Consider the following 16,481-nt stretch of genomic DNA (forward strand, 5'->3'; position numbering starts at 1 on the left):
GTGTCAAGGATTGTTCGTTTGTTCCTTACGACTTCTGCATTAACTAGAATATTTGCAATTGGTTCAGCAAGCTTCTGGTCCTGAATATACACAAGAAATGAAAGGAAGTCTTCCTGGTAAAACGATTCTCAAATACATGCCACATTCACTTCCATAAACAGGATGCTCTCTGTGAAAGGCAAATATTCCAGGATTCAGTCTATCAGCAGTCACACTTCACTGCGAATTCCTCTTACTAGTTGTAAAGCAAATAATGAAAGCCCTTGCACTGGAGCAAAACCACAACTTCCGCTCCTTAGTAGCTGTGTGATCTCGGGCATGTTAATTAATATCTGATCCTCAGCTTCCTCATTTGTGAAATGGAAAATAAGAGTACCTACTAATTATGGTTCTTGGGAAAGAATTAAATCAAATAATAGTATTAAGAGAGCCCATGACCATTCTAATCATTTATTGAATGTGTTTTCTGTACTAGGAAATATGCCCAGTGCCCTACAGGCATCATCTAATTCAGTTTCCAGGAGATCTAGATTATGCACAAATGTGCTTAGCCAAACAGGAAATTTGGGGAACTAACAGGAGGGTCCACATAAGGACACTTCAATGTGTGATTTCAAACCAGAAAGACTGAAAGGGGAACACCCATGGAAGGAGTAACAGGGGACTCGGCGTGGGGGTAGGTGGGACAAGAAAACACTTGGATCTAATTTTTATAAAAGTCTTGATGGCTCAACTTTGGCCAGAATGTCTAGTCCTGCTCTAAAAGCTTGTCACAATGTAAAAACAAATCAATATTTTCATGACATTTCTTGACAGTATTTCCAAATTAACAACAGTCAAAATTCATAATCACGTAAAATTTTTTTAAAAACTGAAAAAGAGTCTAACAATTTTGCCAAAAGTCTCAGCAAAACTGTAGGGCACATGTATGGGTTGTGGGGAAAATGAACAAAAAACATCAGTTCTGTACTTAAAAAGTAAACTTTGTAAGGTAAAGGAGGAAAACAACATTCCTTACTTTAGGTGAGTAGCTTGGTTATTTATTGTTATAAAAAAAAGAAAATGGAATGACATTTTACCAAATTAAATTTGTATTCTCAGCAAAAGTAGGTTAAATATATAAAAACCTTCAAACTTCAAAGTTTGACCTCTCTTTGGCATTTTCCCATCTAGTTTCCTTCATTCTCATCCATTTAATAATATATTTCTTAAAAGTAATATTGACATATTTGGTTGAATAAATATGTAATTTACTTAACAGCATTTAATTAAAAGCAGTATTTGAAATACTACTTGAGTTTGTTTGCTTGTTTTACTTCTAGAATTCTTGAATTCGAGGAAACAAAACATTCCATTAAATTTAGGCAGTCAGCAAAAAAGGAAAATGTAATGAATGTTAGAGAAAATTAAAGATTGAATTATTCTAAGACTGAAAATGAGCTGCATTTCCACTCACTCAAAGTACATTTCAAGGCTTTTCCAAGAAAAGGATTAATCAGGAAAAATACAGAATCTGTGAAGAACAATTTTAAGAATCGTTTCAATCAACTAACACCTCTTCTGATAGCACAGTGACACTATCGGTTAAATAAGGCACAGCATATGCCTCGTTACAGCTCCCCAGAAATGGTCACAGTTGGTCAGAATTCCTCAGAATTAGTCACGATTTTTGTGAGGAAAGCAAGTTTTCTCCATCCCATTGTGACCAACATGGGGAAAGGCTGTGCCGCCTTTTAAGGAGAGCTGCGTTCACATGTTCAGAGACTGACTCCTAACATTTAGGAAATCTCAATTCTGGGAATTATTCCTTCCTTTTTAAAAAGCGCTTACTGTTTTGATTATAAATATTGTATAAAACCCAAGGGGAAAACTAAAGGATTCATCTGGTAAGGACCTAAAGAAGAGTTTTACAGGAAAAGAAATACCCGATTGAAGGTGCCTTAAAAGATGACAATGTTTATAACAAAATGCTCCCTTTTGTTTAAAAGAGAAAATGCTCAAGTTTCTGAGTGATTTTCATTATTCTCTGAGAATAGAAAGACACCTTTTAAAGAGGAAAAAGTTAGGGGTAACAATTTTTGGTGCCAGCTTTTTTCATAGGGAGTGAAAACCCAACTATCTCAAGAGTGTGCCTAGGGAGAACGAGTCAGCGTCTCATGTCCTATTTAGTTTAAGGAAAACCACCACCAGAGACCCAGGGAGCAGGGACGTAACAACACATTCTGAAGAAGGGATGCCATCTTCCAGGACACAGTATATAACTAAAAGCAAAGACCTTTATAGGGTGCCACGTCCCCAAGAGATAGAATACATGGGTCCAGGGACCAAGGGTGGAAGCAGAAATGGATGTGCATAGCATCCACTGAGGGTTGAATTGTGTCCTCCAAAAACATACACAAAGCCCTGATCCCTGTGGATACAAATGGGACCTAATTTGGATATAGGGTCTCCGCAGATGTAATCCAATTAAAATGAGGTCATCCTGGTTAGGGTAGGCCCGAATCCAACGACTAGTGTCCCTATAAGAAGAAGGGAATTTGGGCACAGACAGACACACATGGAAGGAAGGTCATGTGAAGACATAGCAGAGACTGTAACTCGGCTGTCACAAGCCAAGGAATGCCAAGGACTGCTGGCAAGCACCAGAAGCCAGAACACGTGAGGAAGGATTCTTCCTTAGTGCCTTGCAAGGGAGCATGGATTGTGGACCTCTTGATTTCAGACTTCTAGCCTGCAGAACTAGGACAGAACAGATTTCTGTTGTTTTAAGCCACGCACTTTGAGGTAATTTGTACGGCAGCCCTGGAAAATGAACACATCAGGCCCGGTGCCTTTCTTGGGGAATGTGTGCTTCTCATCCCTGAAACTCTGGCTCTGTGGGTTTAAAGGTCCTGGTCCCCAAAGGTGCAACACTTTCCCTAGGAGACAAAGCAGGGGTCCCACCGAACTGTAACCTACGGTTGCCTCCTGGGCACTTTAGGCACCTTGTGCCAAGGCACCAACAGCTAAGAAGAACAAATGCCATCTTGGCAAGGCTGAGCGATCCTGATCATCATAAAGAAGCAGGGCTACTGATACACCATGAGAGCAGGAAGGAATATGTTTGACACTCAGGTAATCTACTCAGGTCCCTCTTGGCATTCCCTTGCCCAAATTGTATTGTAAATGGACAACTGGAGCAACCCTGGCCTGAGAAGGGCATAGTGACCAAGAGGTCAGATCCTTTGAGGAGGAAGGTCTTAGTCATGTCACATGTTAGTGACCGAGACCAGCAGATGTTCAGGCTGAGGGTAAGGCTAATCCACAACGACTAGCAGAAGAGGTAAAATGAGAATCTGTCACAACCCCAAGGCCAGCTGCAGCAGCAAGGGCTACAGCTTGTCCCATCAACCTTTCTCTTCTAAATTATCCTCCCCAGGAAGGGACACCCATAAGAGTCCTGGAGGAGCTGCTCCGAGTCCTTATGCAAAGGAATGGATCTGAGGGTTCAAGATGCACCCACGGTGGAAGCTCTGAGAGCACCCACTCAGATCCCCTTGTAGAAATGATGGGCGTATTGCCCAGCTGCTGTGGTTGCCAGAAGACATTCCTCAGCTGTCAGGCCTCTAGAGCATCTTCAGCCTTTGGTGAAGAAAACTGTCCCACTCAAATCACATTTCCTAGGGGCAGCCCTCATCCTAATGACCTAACAATACAGAAGCAAAAACGCCAATCTGTTGGCCCCGGCTCCCCAGACACTAGAAGTGTTGAACGTTTGTGAAATGGATTAATCTAATTAAGCAAAGATTAACTGGATTAATTGCAAAGTGTTTCATAATCCACATAGACCTGTGCTCTCTCACTTCCAGTGGACATCAGAATCACTGGAAAGCTTCTAAAATATATTAGTATTTGGGATCCACCTCCCAGAGATTCTGACTTAATTGGTTTGGTGTGGGTCCAAGCGTAGGTATTTCCTAAAACCTTCCCAAGGTGATGAATGTGCAGCCAGTATTGAGAACCACTGAGAGACAGCATGAAAACAAACCAGTGGGCGGTGAGTGGAGGAAGTGACCCTGAATACCTACTCCTCCTTGTACGGCCATTTTCACTCGGTTTATAGTTACTCACTTTGTCTCACCAAGGGCTTGGGGATCCCGACAGGATTAATTTCCTGACCTGTAGGAAGTACTTAGGGAAGCTTGCTTTAGTGTGATCTTCACTTTCTAGCATTTTGGTTCTGCTTTGTGCTGACTTTCCTGGCTGGCTGTTTCCATGTTCCTTACCTTGGAAATCTGCATGCTCATTTAGTCTGCCTAGATTCCTGTTCTCCTACAGCTCAGGCCTTCATCAATATACGTTCCCTAACGTGTGCCCCACTTGCCTGCAATTCCTGATCCAACAGCTGGTCCCATCTCTGCAGGGTGCCCCACCAACTAGCGTGCCCTCCTTAGCCCAAGGATCCACACAGGCGAGGGGAATGGGAAGAAGGCAGCACAGCGGCTCTTGTTCTAAGTATATGGTACCACAGACAACTTTAGGAGGGCTGACTTTAATAAATTTCCCAGGAAATTTTCAAATTCATCTAATTTGTATGGTCTTAATTTGCTAGCAAAGACCCATGTACACACGAAACTAAAACCCTTCAAATAAACTTTCATCCGAGGACTAGACTCCATTTGGAAGCTCCTGCATTTACCACCACTTTCAATCAGCAGATAGTAATCTCTCCTCAAGCTAGGACTGAATGTCCTGTGCTTCTCTCAATCTGATGAAGATGAAAGCCACTAATGATTCCTCATGGTAGTTTTATGAACACAGAGGAACCTCTGCAACCCCTTTAAATAAACACTGACAGATTTTTAATGAGACAAACTGTTTTCCAGTCTTCTTTACCTAACTGTGAACTCAAGTGCAGAAGCATTTCCACTGTTGCTTAGTCAAATCCTTTTTCATATTTTATTGCTGTGTGAATGCTAAGATCTAATGTTGGCTACAGTTTTTCTTTAAATTACATTTTAAAAGTGATATTGTATTCCCCGCAATAATGTACATTTAGAGATTATTTTTAAATTAGCTTTAGCCACAATTAGAAAATAGAGGTTACTTGCAAAATAATAATCTTTTTCCTAGGCACATTTGCTGCTGGGTATGAAGATCCAGCTATTTATGGCTGATGTGTCACAAATGTAATAATCTTTTTAGAAAAGATGCTTAATGCCATCTGTCATCTCATTAATGATTTCAAAGACAGAATTTTTAAAAAGAGAAACAAGGGAAAAGAACTGAAGAGGCTTTAGGAGCTGTAAGCTCCGATTAAACCTTATAAAAGTTAACATTCCAAGCCAGCATCCTTTCCTATCTTCTAAAACTATCTTTCTATCATGGCTTTTAACATATTTTAGGCTAAACTATTCTCCTAACTACTTCCAAAGGTCTATTTTTGATCAGTTTCTTTTCTTTTTTATTCCTTTTCACTACAGAATCTTGTGTTACCCACATGGAACCTACCACAGTCCCCCAAAGAAAAATGAAAACACCTTCTAATAACTCCTAAGGCATCCTCTTCACTGAAATTCTCCTCTGCTTAAATGTACTCTTGCCAAGTACCTGTTTGAGGTAGTTATTGTTTTTCAACTATGGCAGTCAAAGGAGGGGTAATCTCTTTCAGAATTAAAATAACACGCATGTGGTACAAAGCAGAATTTTCATTTGGTAGTGAATTTGGATTTCATATGCCTGTTTATTCTTTGGTCACAGAGATTAATTTTATTCCTTCCACTGCTCTCCTTTTTTATTAGAATATAAAATTTCTACAGCAAAAGCAATCCAGTTCTTGAAAACCCAAAAGAAGAAAAAATGAAATGCTCTATGGTACCACTCAGAGAAATTGATGTAATCTTGTGATCACAGGGTGAATTTAAAGAAAAGTCTCAGACTAAAAGAAACTACACAATAATCTGGACTTCTGATCTTTCCTAGGCACCATTTGTGATCCAGGAAATAAAAAGATCCAGGACCTTTCCTTGGAAACCAGTTCACTGCAAGAATCTTCTTACTTATGTCAATCTTAATATCTTCTACTGCAGTTGACACTTACTACTCATTTGCCAAAAAAATTCTTTTTTTACTTACAAAAGGAATACATTTTTATTAGTAAAAATTGACATAATGTAGAAAAACTCGAAGAATAAAAAATCATCATCAATTTAATCACCCAATGATACTGAAAACATGTATGACATAATTGAGACTATAATATAAATTATTTTTTGTAATTTGCATGTGTATATTGACAAACTTTTTCTACCTTGTAAAGTATTTTTAACCATACAGTTTTAATGGCTCTACCATAATTTGTTTCAGTCAAATTAATTTGTCTTTATTTATTTAAATCATGTCTCATTTCTCCATTATAGATAATGCTGCAACCCTATTTGATAAATATTTAAAACATATATGATCCTTTCCTTAATAAACATTGCCAGAAGTAAATATGTTACCTAGGTACTTTTAGGAATTTAGGAAGGAATTTTTGAATTAATGAAAAAAAGAAAGGCATGGTGGTTACACTTAAGCTTATGTTTAAAAAATTGATAAAGATAAAATAATCTAAGTACACAAAGCATAAAAAGGAAAGCAGTTTACCTTGCGCAAAAAGAACAGGATGAATTTTAAACCCTCCTCCATTTTTCAACCTTTGAGGCAGTTGTTCAAAATGATAGCTATCGATGGAGAAGTAAACTTTCAGAGCTTGCCGGCTTCCTTCCGCTTGGTATGTAAGAGGAACGTCTAAAATGATAGTTAATGTTATATTACTTCCTAAAATCAGGATATGTTATACAGTATATTTGTTAACGTTTCAAAAGAATCCTGAAAATTACTAGGAACTAAAATATTAAAAGTACCCACGTATATCAAGTTCAGGTTAAGGATACTTACCATGCTGTTCAGTGAAAGAGTGTTAAGTCAGATCCTCATTAGCTAAAGCAACAGATTTATTACTGTACTGTATATAAAATTCCATAATAGGAAACTTTGTTACACTTTGACACACCAGATGTCTCACTTAACTAAATGAGAAGTTTAGCTACACGTGGTTTGGAATCAAAATCTCCCAGGGCATCTGCCTCATTCATATTTTAGTCAAAATGAGTCCTTGGGGTACACTTCTTAAGTAGTATGCAAGAAATTGAGTACACAGCAACCATTATCAAAATTAGCATGGGTTTTGCAAGCTCCATTCACTGAGCACCAGATCAAAAATGTATTACCTCTGTTGATGCCAACAGTCATTAGAAGCTATCTGTCAAAATTCTTTTAGCTATTTTTAAAGATCCTAAATTTAATTACTAAAAAAAAACCCCAAAACCTCCAAAAACATCAACTCGAAAAGCTAAGATGCTACAGGAGTATTTCACAGTGCTATCATAAATCCTCTTCATTTTATGATACTTAGCCATGACAAATAATTTCCACTTCATTAAGAAAGAACGTAAAGTCTTCCTAAAAAGCTAGAATAGTCACATTAACCAGTTACAAATTAAGATCAAAATATAGTAGGCATTTAATATATGTTCTTGACTCAATATTTATTATTTCTAACCTGCTTCTTGAAATAAAACTGTGTATAAAAGTAGAGTTCAAGGTTAAATACCAATAATGATCACAGATTCTAGGTTTCTTATTAAAAGTATCTAATTTTGCATATCAATAAGGGAATCATTGTATTAACATCTATGCGTCTCTTTCATGCCATATAATAATGCTTATTTTATTTTTTTTCCTAATTTTTTTTAAGGGAGACACGAAGGATTTCAGGTTAGGAAAGAGAATAGATAAATTTCCTAGTTGAAAATTAATGGCAATTAATGATTGGGAAAATCCTTTTTTTTCTGGTTCTAAAATAAAGAAAAAACTGCATGGACACTAAAGAAAATACAGATTTATATATACTAAATATTTGTATCTTCCAGTTCCCCCTTTCATATAGTGTCTTTCATATATTTTAATTTTTGTTAAATTCTGCCCTTTTCTCTTTGGTAACAATATAGACAATCTCTGTGTTACCAAATGGATAATGTCATTGAAAGGAAAATAATAAAGCAGTTGGAGTTCCATATTATAGGACTAGCAAAGAACAAATAAAGATGCTATACCAGGAATTAAGAATTGAAAATGACTGAAATTATCAAGTATATTAAATTTAAAAATAAATTAAAACTAAGAGTCTACGTGAAAGAGTGAAACTGTTTCTTTCAAGTATCTGGCGCACCTATGAAAGTGCATAATAACGCGGAGTTCAAAACTGCTGCCGTTTATTTGCAGAAATTGATCTACTATGAAAAACAAACTTGATGGTTAGGCGTATGTAATGGTTAAAATCATCAAGAACTTTATTGCATGAAGAAAAGGTCTCTGGTTCCAGCCTACAGAGGCGTTGATCCTAGAGAGGAGTTTCAACAGTGGCCTCCCATCCCTCTACACACGGACCCCCATCACTGAAGGGACCACTAGGTTTGAAAATAAGTCTATGACTAATAAAGCAAGTTCCTTTTGCCTCAACGGCTCTTCCTTGACCCTCTGCAGGGTTGAATCTTTCTTGTCCTTCAGACTTCAGCTTAATAGCTACTCCTGCTGAGAGTCCTTCCCCGGTGACCCCTTAAAGGGCCACCTCACTCTTATTCTTTATGCATTGCTTGTTTATTTCCCGCATAGGACTTAGCATGGCCCTAATGATCTTTGTAGGTGATTCCTTATTTGTTGTCCTCCAGCTAGGCTGTGAGCTCCACAAAGACAGGGACATGTCTGTCTCATTCACCATGGCATCCACAGTTCCAGGCACAATGCCGGGCCCAAAGGGAAAGAGGAGAGGCTCAAAAATATTCACTCATTCATTTTACAATTACTGTAAAATTACCTGTATTGCCATTGAAAACGGGAAGATCTGCCATCGTCATATTCTCCAAAAACATGAATAGTTTCCACAAGATAAATTTAATTATATACAACCGAATCATTCAGCTCATTCAATCCTCCTTCACAAATTACATAACGTAAGACGTATCTTGTGCTTTCCCTATACTGAAGCGGGTCAAATTGCCCATTTATTCCTTTGGATCTCTCCCTAGAATCTAAGCTCCAGATCAATAGGGACTTTATTTTATTTAGTCACCATTATATCCTTAGAACTTAGCTCAGCACTTAGCGTGTTACATAAACTTAATAATTATTTTTTCAAAGAAAACGAAATGTATTCAATCCAGACATGAGTTCCACTTGCTTGGCATGCCATATTTCTTCAGAATCTCATTATTCTTTAATGCAAAAATTAAGACCATGAATAATACTAAATATAGCTTTCTTAAAAGACTGCAAAGGATAAAGTGAGGAGGACGAACTCAAATATTTACTGAATACTACCACAAGCCTAATATAATGCTAGAGACTTTCAAACACATGATCTCATGGGCACCTCAGACCCCCGTGTCAGGGAAAGCTACTATTCCGTCTGCAGATGAGAATGGAGCCAGGATTTGAACTCAGGTGTCTTGACTCCGAGACCAAAGTTCTCCTGATATCTTCGTGCTTCCTCTCCTCTGTACTCAGTCCTTCCCTCATAGACATGCAGCCAACTACTCTTCATTACAGGGATGCAAATTAATTAGTCAATCTGACTCCTCTGCTCCTACACTTACAGAAAGATGAAATTACATGAAATTAATAATAAAGCTCCAGTTTTCTTACGCCACTTAAATAAGATGTGATGACCCTTGGGTACTGAATACTTCTCTTCCGTCCTGAATCCACTTAACATAACTACACTCCTATCGTCCCTGTTTTTAACTTGCTTGCAACATCTAGCAGTGCAACGTTGGAACTGACCTTTCACTTGGGAACTATTTTCCGAAGTTGAGGTTATGCTTCGGGGACATAGATAAAAACGTATTGCCTAAATATATATCCCAGTTTTTGTGTTTCTCACAGGTACACCTATATTTACATACTAATATTACTTACATGGTCTTAATTATCTTTAATATTTGGCATATTTTTCAATATGCCAAAGTTAATCCATCATAGTGCATATGCAATAAGTAAATATTTTATCAAGCTTATGACATTGGTTCCTCTCTGGCATGCTCAACGGACCTTTCACCAATAGTGTCATGTTTGAACCACGGAAAACAGTACTCCTGTGACCTTATAGTTCCTCAGGCAAAATTTAAAAGAAAAACCATTAGGTTATATTTTGAAAGTAGAGTTTCTCTGCCTTCAGCAAAATGACACCTATATTGGGGCTGGGCTGGTGCTGTAGTTGTTAAGTTCAAGCACTCTGCTTCGGTGGCTTGGGGTTCATGGGTTAGGATCCTGGGCATGGCTGGTCAAGCCACACTATGGTGGCATCTCACATAAAATAGAGGAAGATTGGCACAGACGATAGCTCAGCAACATTCTTCCTCAAGCAAAAAGAGGAATATTGGTAACAGACGTTAGTTCAGGGCCTCACCAGGAAAAAAAAATTATGCCTACATTATTCAAGTAAATGAAAATATATTCTATTTTCTACATGCCCAGAGAAGATCACACATTTTGTTCAAATAATATTATCCTTATCAAATAATCCCCTTTACCAGACAAATTCTTCCTTGAACATAACCTAAATCTCTAACATTGTAATTCACCTTCTCATTCTCTCATTTACCAGTGGAGATGAAACTTTAATAAAATTCCGTTCTCTCTCTCTTCATAATATAATACATACAGAATCAGCCACTTTTACTATCTCCACAGCCCCCTCAGGGTCAGGTCCCCATCATCTTTCACATGGGTCACTGCTGTAGCTTCCTAACTGGTCTCTGGGCTTCTGCCCTTGCCCCGGGTAACGGCCTATTCAACCCTGCAGTCAGAGGGAGCCTCTAATAAGCAAGCCAGACCAGGTCCTTCCTCTGCTCAATGGCTTATTTCGAAAGGCAACATTCTTGCAACCATCTGGCCTCTTCTTTGTTCTCATCTCCTGTTGTTCTCATCTCCTGTCTTTTCGCCTCACTCATTGCCATCCAGCCACACAGGACCTCTGCTCTCCTGAGAGCATGTACACTTGCTCCCACCTCAGAATCTTTGCTCTCACTGTTCCAACGAGTCTGGAACTCCCCTCTCCCAAGCATCTGTAGGACTCACTCCCTTAACCCCTTCAGGTCTTTGTTCTCCTCCTTGTATGTCTTCCTTCCCTCCCCAGCCTGTTAAACATTTGCAACCTATCCCCTGAATTTTCATTTTCTTCCTTTATTCTCTATGTCCTTTCATACATTCATATTATTATCTTCTAATTTATTATCAAATTAACTCATTATCTTGCTTATTATTTATCTCTCCCCACTGGAATATCAACTCTATGCGAGATATCTGTCTGTTTAGTCCTCTACCGTATCTGATACCTAGAAGGGTGCCTGACCATAGGTAGGCATTTAAGAAATTTTCGATGAATGAATGAACACTTGTCACTCTTATATCAGATCATGGGTTAAATGAATATTTATCGAGTCCCTATTTATTATACTAGACATTGGAAATGTGAAAATAAGAAGCTTTCCCAGCTCTGAAGACGCTTACATCTTCTACCATACATAGGACCCTCAATGGCAGAAAAAATAACAAACTGCTAAAGATTTCTTGGACTGCTACTTATGACAATGTTGAAATGGTAGATAAATAATGATAACTTGCAGAAACTAAAAGATACAGAGGTTAAACCCTAGGTATTGCTATGTCTCTGAATACATACTTCTAAAATATTGCCTTTCTTAGGTTTAATGATGGCAAATTGCTAAATCAAAGGGATGCTTTTCAATCCTTCAATTAATTCATAAACGAACTTCTTTGCAACGTTAGATACAACTACGTTCTGCTGAAATTCTCTCCCTCATTCTTCACACCAACTTTGTTTTTCCTTCTACTTTTATAACCATAAAACCATTTTGCCTTCTACACTGTATACACTTAATTGATATCTTTGCATTCATTTCCTTGAAAGAAAATATTGCCTTTTTTGTTCTATGCACTCTCTTGGGTGCTGGAAATACAACAGTGAGCAAGATGGGAAAAGGTTTTGCCATCTTGGAAATTGTACAGGATGAATAAATGAATCAAGATAGTTAATATGATTACATTTGTATGCATTAAAATTTTTGACACTGAGATGAAATGATTTTCAACTTTCATTTTTAGAATATATATCTACACCTTTAGAATTAAATTATAAATTTTATCTATTACTGTCAGATCAAACAACTATAATTAATTGGTTTAGATCTAAATTTTATACAATATTAGCATAACTCAGGTCTCCTCTGTTTCTTCTTGGCCCTAAATACTTGTTTTCATTGCCTGTTAACACGTTCTCTACAGGATCAACTGAAGATGAGGAGTGGAAACTCAGTTCAGTCACTTTTGCTATATAATTGTTATGTACTTGAGTAAAAGTTTTGGAGGCCACAGAGTTTATCCACACAGCCAGAAATACTAGTACTTTTATTAAAAAAAATCTTGACATGAGAAAAGCAGCAGAAAGGATAAATATTTTATGATCCTACATGTGCAAGGTAGCTGGTATATTCAGAGACAGAAAGTAGAATACAGGGTACCAGGGGCTGGAGGAGCAGGGGATGGGGGTTATTGCTTAATGAGTACAGACTTTCTGTCTGGGAGGATGAAAAAGTTCTGGAGGTGAATGGTGGAAATAGTTGTACAACATTGGGAATGTACTTACTGCCACTGAATTGTACACTGAAAACTGGTTAAATGGTAAATTTTATGGTATGTATACTTTACCACAATAACAACAAAAAAGAAAATCTGCACTAGCACAAAGTTTGATGCACACACTCAAAAAACGTTTTGGAGGCCAAATTAATTGGTAAAAATAAAAGTTTAGAACTATCTGTAGATTTAATTAAATATTTTCTTTCACTTTCACAGTTGGTTATTATTTATTTTTGAGGAAGATTAGCCCTGAGCTAACATCTGCTGCCAATCCTCCTCTTTTTTTTGCTGAGGAAGACTGGCCCTGAGCTAACATCCGTGCCCATCTTCCTCTACTTTACATGTGGGACGCCTACCACAGCATGGCGTGCCAAGTGGTGCCATGTCTGCACCAGGGATCCAAACTGGCGAACCCCGGGCCGCCAAAGCGGAACGTGTGTACTTACTGCTGCGCCACCAGGAGGGCCCCCACAGTTGTCCATTATTAATTATTTTACCCTAAATATTTTATATAAAACAATTTAAACTGCATATCAAATAAATTAATAACAAGGTTAAACTATATGTTGTTTGATGCCAAACAAATTCTATCAAACACCTACGAAACACGTAGCTACTTACTTGCAACCAGTGGTTCCTCTTCTGATGGTTTAAAGTAAAAAGAAACCTTTTCCAAATCAAATAGTGCAACCAGTGTATCTTCTAGCATGGCCTGTTCATCCGTCTAGAAAGAAAGAAAAACAATACATGATATGATGGGATTATATAGAACATGACGTAACATCATACAACATAAACAACTCCAGACTAAAACTGGCTTCACTTGTGTTTCATTTACATACACACCAAAGTATCAACACTTATTTAAGAATTTACTGCCTGATATGAAATTAACAAATCCCTCAAAGTCAGGAGTTTTTTAAAGTTTTATAGCTTTCCTTTTCTCTATTATCTAAAGGTTTCTATGAAACTTTTCAGTCCATTTTGTAGCAAGATTCCAATCATATTGATTTCATTTATTATTTACAAATAAAATGTGTACACAAAAGCATGCTATTTGCCTCTAAACTTCTATAATCTTATAAATATAACAGCTGAAAGGCAAAAATATTGTTTTATTAAAAAGCCACAGATGATAATGGTCATCCTATTTTACAAGATAACGCATGCATTATTCAATTTGCAATTTATTAAAACTGTGATAAAAGCAATTTGCATGTATGTAATGATCTTTCTTTCAAAGTGCTTGGGGACAAAAATCATTTTCATCTCATTTGCCCTTGTGGGGCCTTAATCTAGAATCTTGTGACTATGACACTCGATTTGTTTTAACCATTTGCTTCATTCTCACAGCATATTATTTTACCGCTGGGGCAGGCAAGGCCCAGACGTGATTAACAAGTTCAGCGCATGTCTCAGTGACACCATCTTCCTAGTACTGGATTCTGGCCTTCCTGTTAGCAGTTTAGTGCACTATCTGGAGTCTTTTACTAAATTTCCTCGTGAAAGATTAATTAGCCTTATCACACACAGCTTATCTTTCAAAGGAAGTATCTGTTTCCTTAAGAATGTCAATGATTCTTTTATACACTAATTTTAATGTCATTTACACACATTTTAAAAAGTTCCTGTGAGCTTATAACTGTATTTTTTGGGGCAGCATTAGTAGAGGGTGAAGGAGATGGTAAAGAATTTCCAGTGTGTGAAAAAGAATCACTAAGACAGCCCCAGACCCCACAGAAGCATGGCATGGAGTTCAAGAGGTTAAGAGAATCGTCACCTTTGCACCTTGGTTTGGTAGTTAATATAGTGGATGGTACACAGTAAGTGCTGGATACATGTTTATGAAACTGTTTTTTTTTTAAAGCCCTTTGAAACAGCAGAAAAATGCCATGAATCTGGAGTTGGAAGGACAGGACTGAAGAATCAGCATTTTTCCAATTGAGAGGAATACACACAGGAAGGAAGGTCCCAAACAGGCTGGCCTCTGAACACTGCTGTGCAAGCCACAACGCTCCAGCAGATGTGGCTAAAGCGAGACCCAGCTGACCACCGGCTGTGCTCAGAGCTCAGGGCACACAGACTGCCAGTGCCTGCAGCTCCCAGAGAGCTCTTCACATCCCAAGGGGCCTTTTATGTGCTTGTTACAGGGGCAGAAAGACTACGGGTTTCTTTGACCTTTTTTTAGCAATCTTTGAATTTTTTTAATCAATTCTTTAAACAAACAAGTGTTTCACAAGACCAATTAAAAAAAACCACATTTCTTGAGATATAAAACTCATCCATTTAAAGTGTACAGCTCAGGGGTTTTTAGTATATTCACAGAGTCGTGTTAACTATTATCATCATCTAATTTTAGAATATTTTCACCATCCCAAAAAAGAAACTCAGTCCTCATTAGCATTCACTCTCCATATTCCTTCCGCTAACCCTTAGCCCCCGGCAACCACTAGCCTAGTTTTAGTCTCTAAAATTTGTTTGTTTCTCACATTACATAATAATGGAATCAAATAATATGTGGTCTTTTGTAACTGGCTTATTTTACTTAGCCTAATGTTTTCAAGGTTCATCCATGTTGTAGTATATATCAGTACTTCATTCCTGTTTATTGCTGAATAATATTCTATTGTATGGATATAACACGTGTTTACCCACTTAGTTCGCAGACATTGGGTTTGTTTCCACTTGTTAGCTATTATAAATAATCTTGCTAGGTTGCGACATTTGTGTACAAGTTTTTGTGTGAATATAAGTTTCCATTTCTCTTGGGTATTACCTAGGAGTAGAATTTCTGGGCGATATGGAAATCCTATCTATAACATTTTGAGGAAATGGGAAACTGTTTTCCAAAATGGCTACACTATTATACATTCCTACCAGCAAGGTACGAGGCTTACAATTTCTCCACATCTTTCTCAACACCTGTGATTGTCTGTCTTTTGGATTATAGCCTTCCACATCACATCGAACAGAGGAGCTCACTGTAGTTTTGAGTTGCATTTCCCCAATGGCTAATGACGTTGATCATCTTTTAACGTGCTTTTTGGCCATTTTATGTCTTCTTTGGAGAAATATCAATTCAAATCCTTTGTCTGCTTTTTAATTGTCTTTTTATTGTTTAGTTTTAAGACTTCTTTACGCAGTCTGGATATAAGTCACCTACCAGATATATGAATTACAAATATTTTCTACCACTCCTTGGGATAGCAAATAAAATTAAGTTTAAAGGAAAAGTACCAGCACTTGATTAGACAATGGAAGTTTTAAAGTAAGAATAGAATAGAAATATAGCCTCATCCATTCAACAAACATTTAATGCCCACCATATGTTAGGAAGTAGGCTCCTATCTTACGTAATTTCTAACTGATAGGCAATGATTGATTAATATTTATTTTGTTTTTAAATACTTTTCCAAAAGTACCTTATTTTAAATTTTTCATTAATTAAATCTTTCTTATCTGGTTGCATTAGCAATCAGATAAGAAATTGATCCCCACATGGAGTTCACAGGTCTTTTCAAAAGAATCTAACTGTTTCTCCAAAGTATACTGAGGTGGACTTCCTTACCTTATCATTCCAGAACCTTCTATGACTGTGCAGTACAGCAATTACCTCCCTATCCTCAATATCATTGAAGAAAAACATCATTTTGATGTATAATGTCATAAACATTTGTTTAAAAGCTCCACCATGTTAATTGGAAGCTACATTTTCTTTTTTCCTTTTTTTTTGAGGAAGA

The 16,481-nt window shown here is 37.4% G+C and overlaps 1 protein-coding gene across 1 annotated transcript in view; it reads right to left on the reverse strand.

Moving 5' to 3' along the window:
• PREX2 (phosphatidylinositol-3,4,5-trisphosphate dependent Rac exchange factor 2) overlaps positions 1-16,481 on the reverse strand; it is a 278,353-nt gene that overhangs the window by 69,117 nt on the left and 192,755 nt on the right. The window contains exons 33-34 of the mRNA XM_023648497.2: positions 13,363-13,465; positions 6,628-6,771 (exon numbers count right to left, since the gene is read on the reverse strand). Coding sequence (XP_023504265.1) covers positions 6,628-6,771; positions 13,363-13,465 — 247 coding nt within the window. The remainder of the gene's footprint in view (positions 1-6,627; positions 6,772-13,362; positions 13,466-16,481) is intronic.

The sequence above is a fragment of the Equus caballus genome, chromosome 9, assembly GCF_041296265.1.
Source record: "Equus caballus isolate H_3958 breed thoroughbred chromosome 9, TB-T2T, whole genome shotgun sequence".
NCBI classification, from domain to species: domain Eukaryota; kingdom Metazoa; phylum Chordata; class Mammalia; order Perissodactyla; family Equidae; genus Equus; species Equus caballus.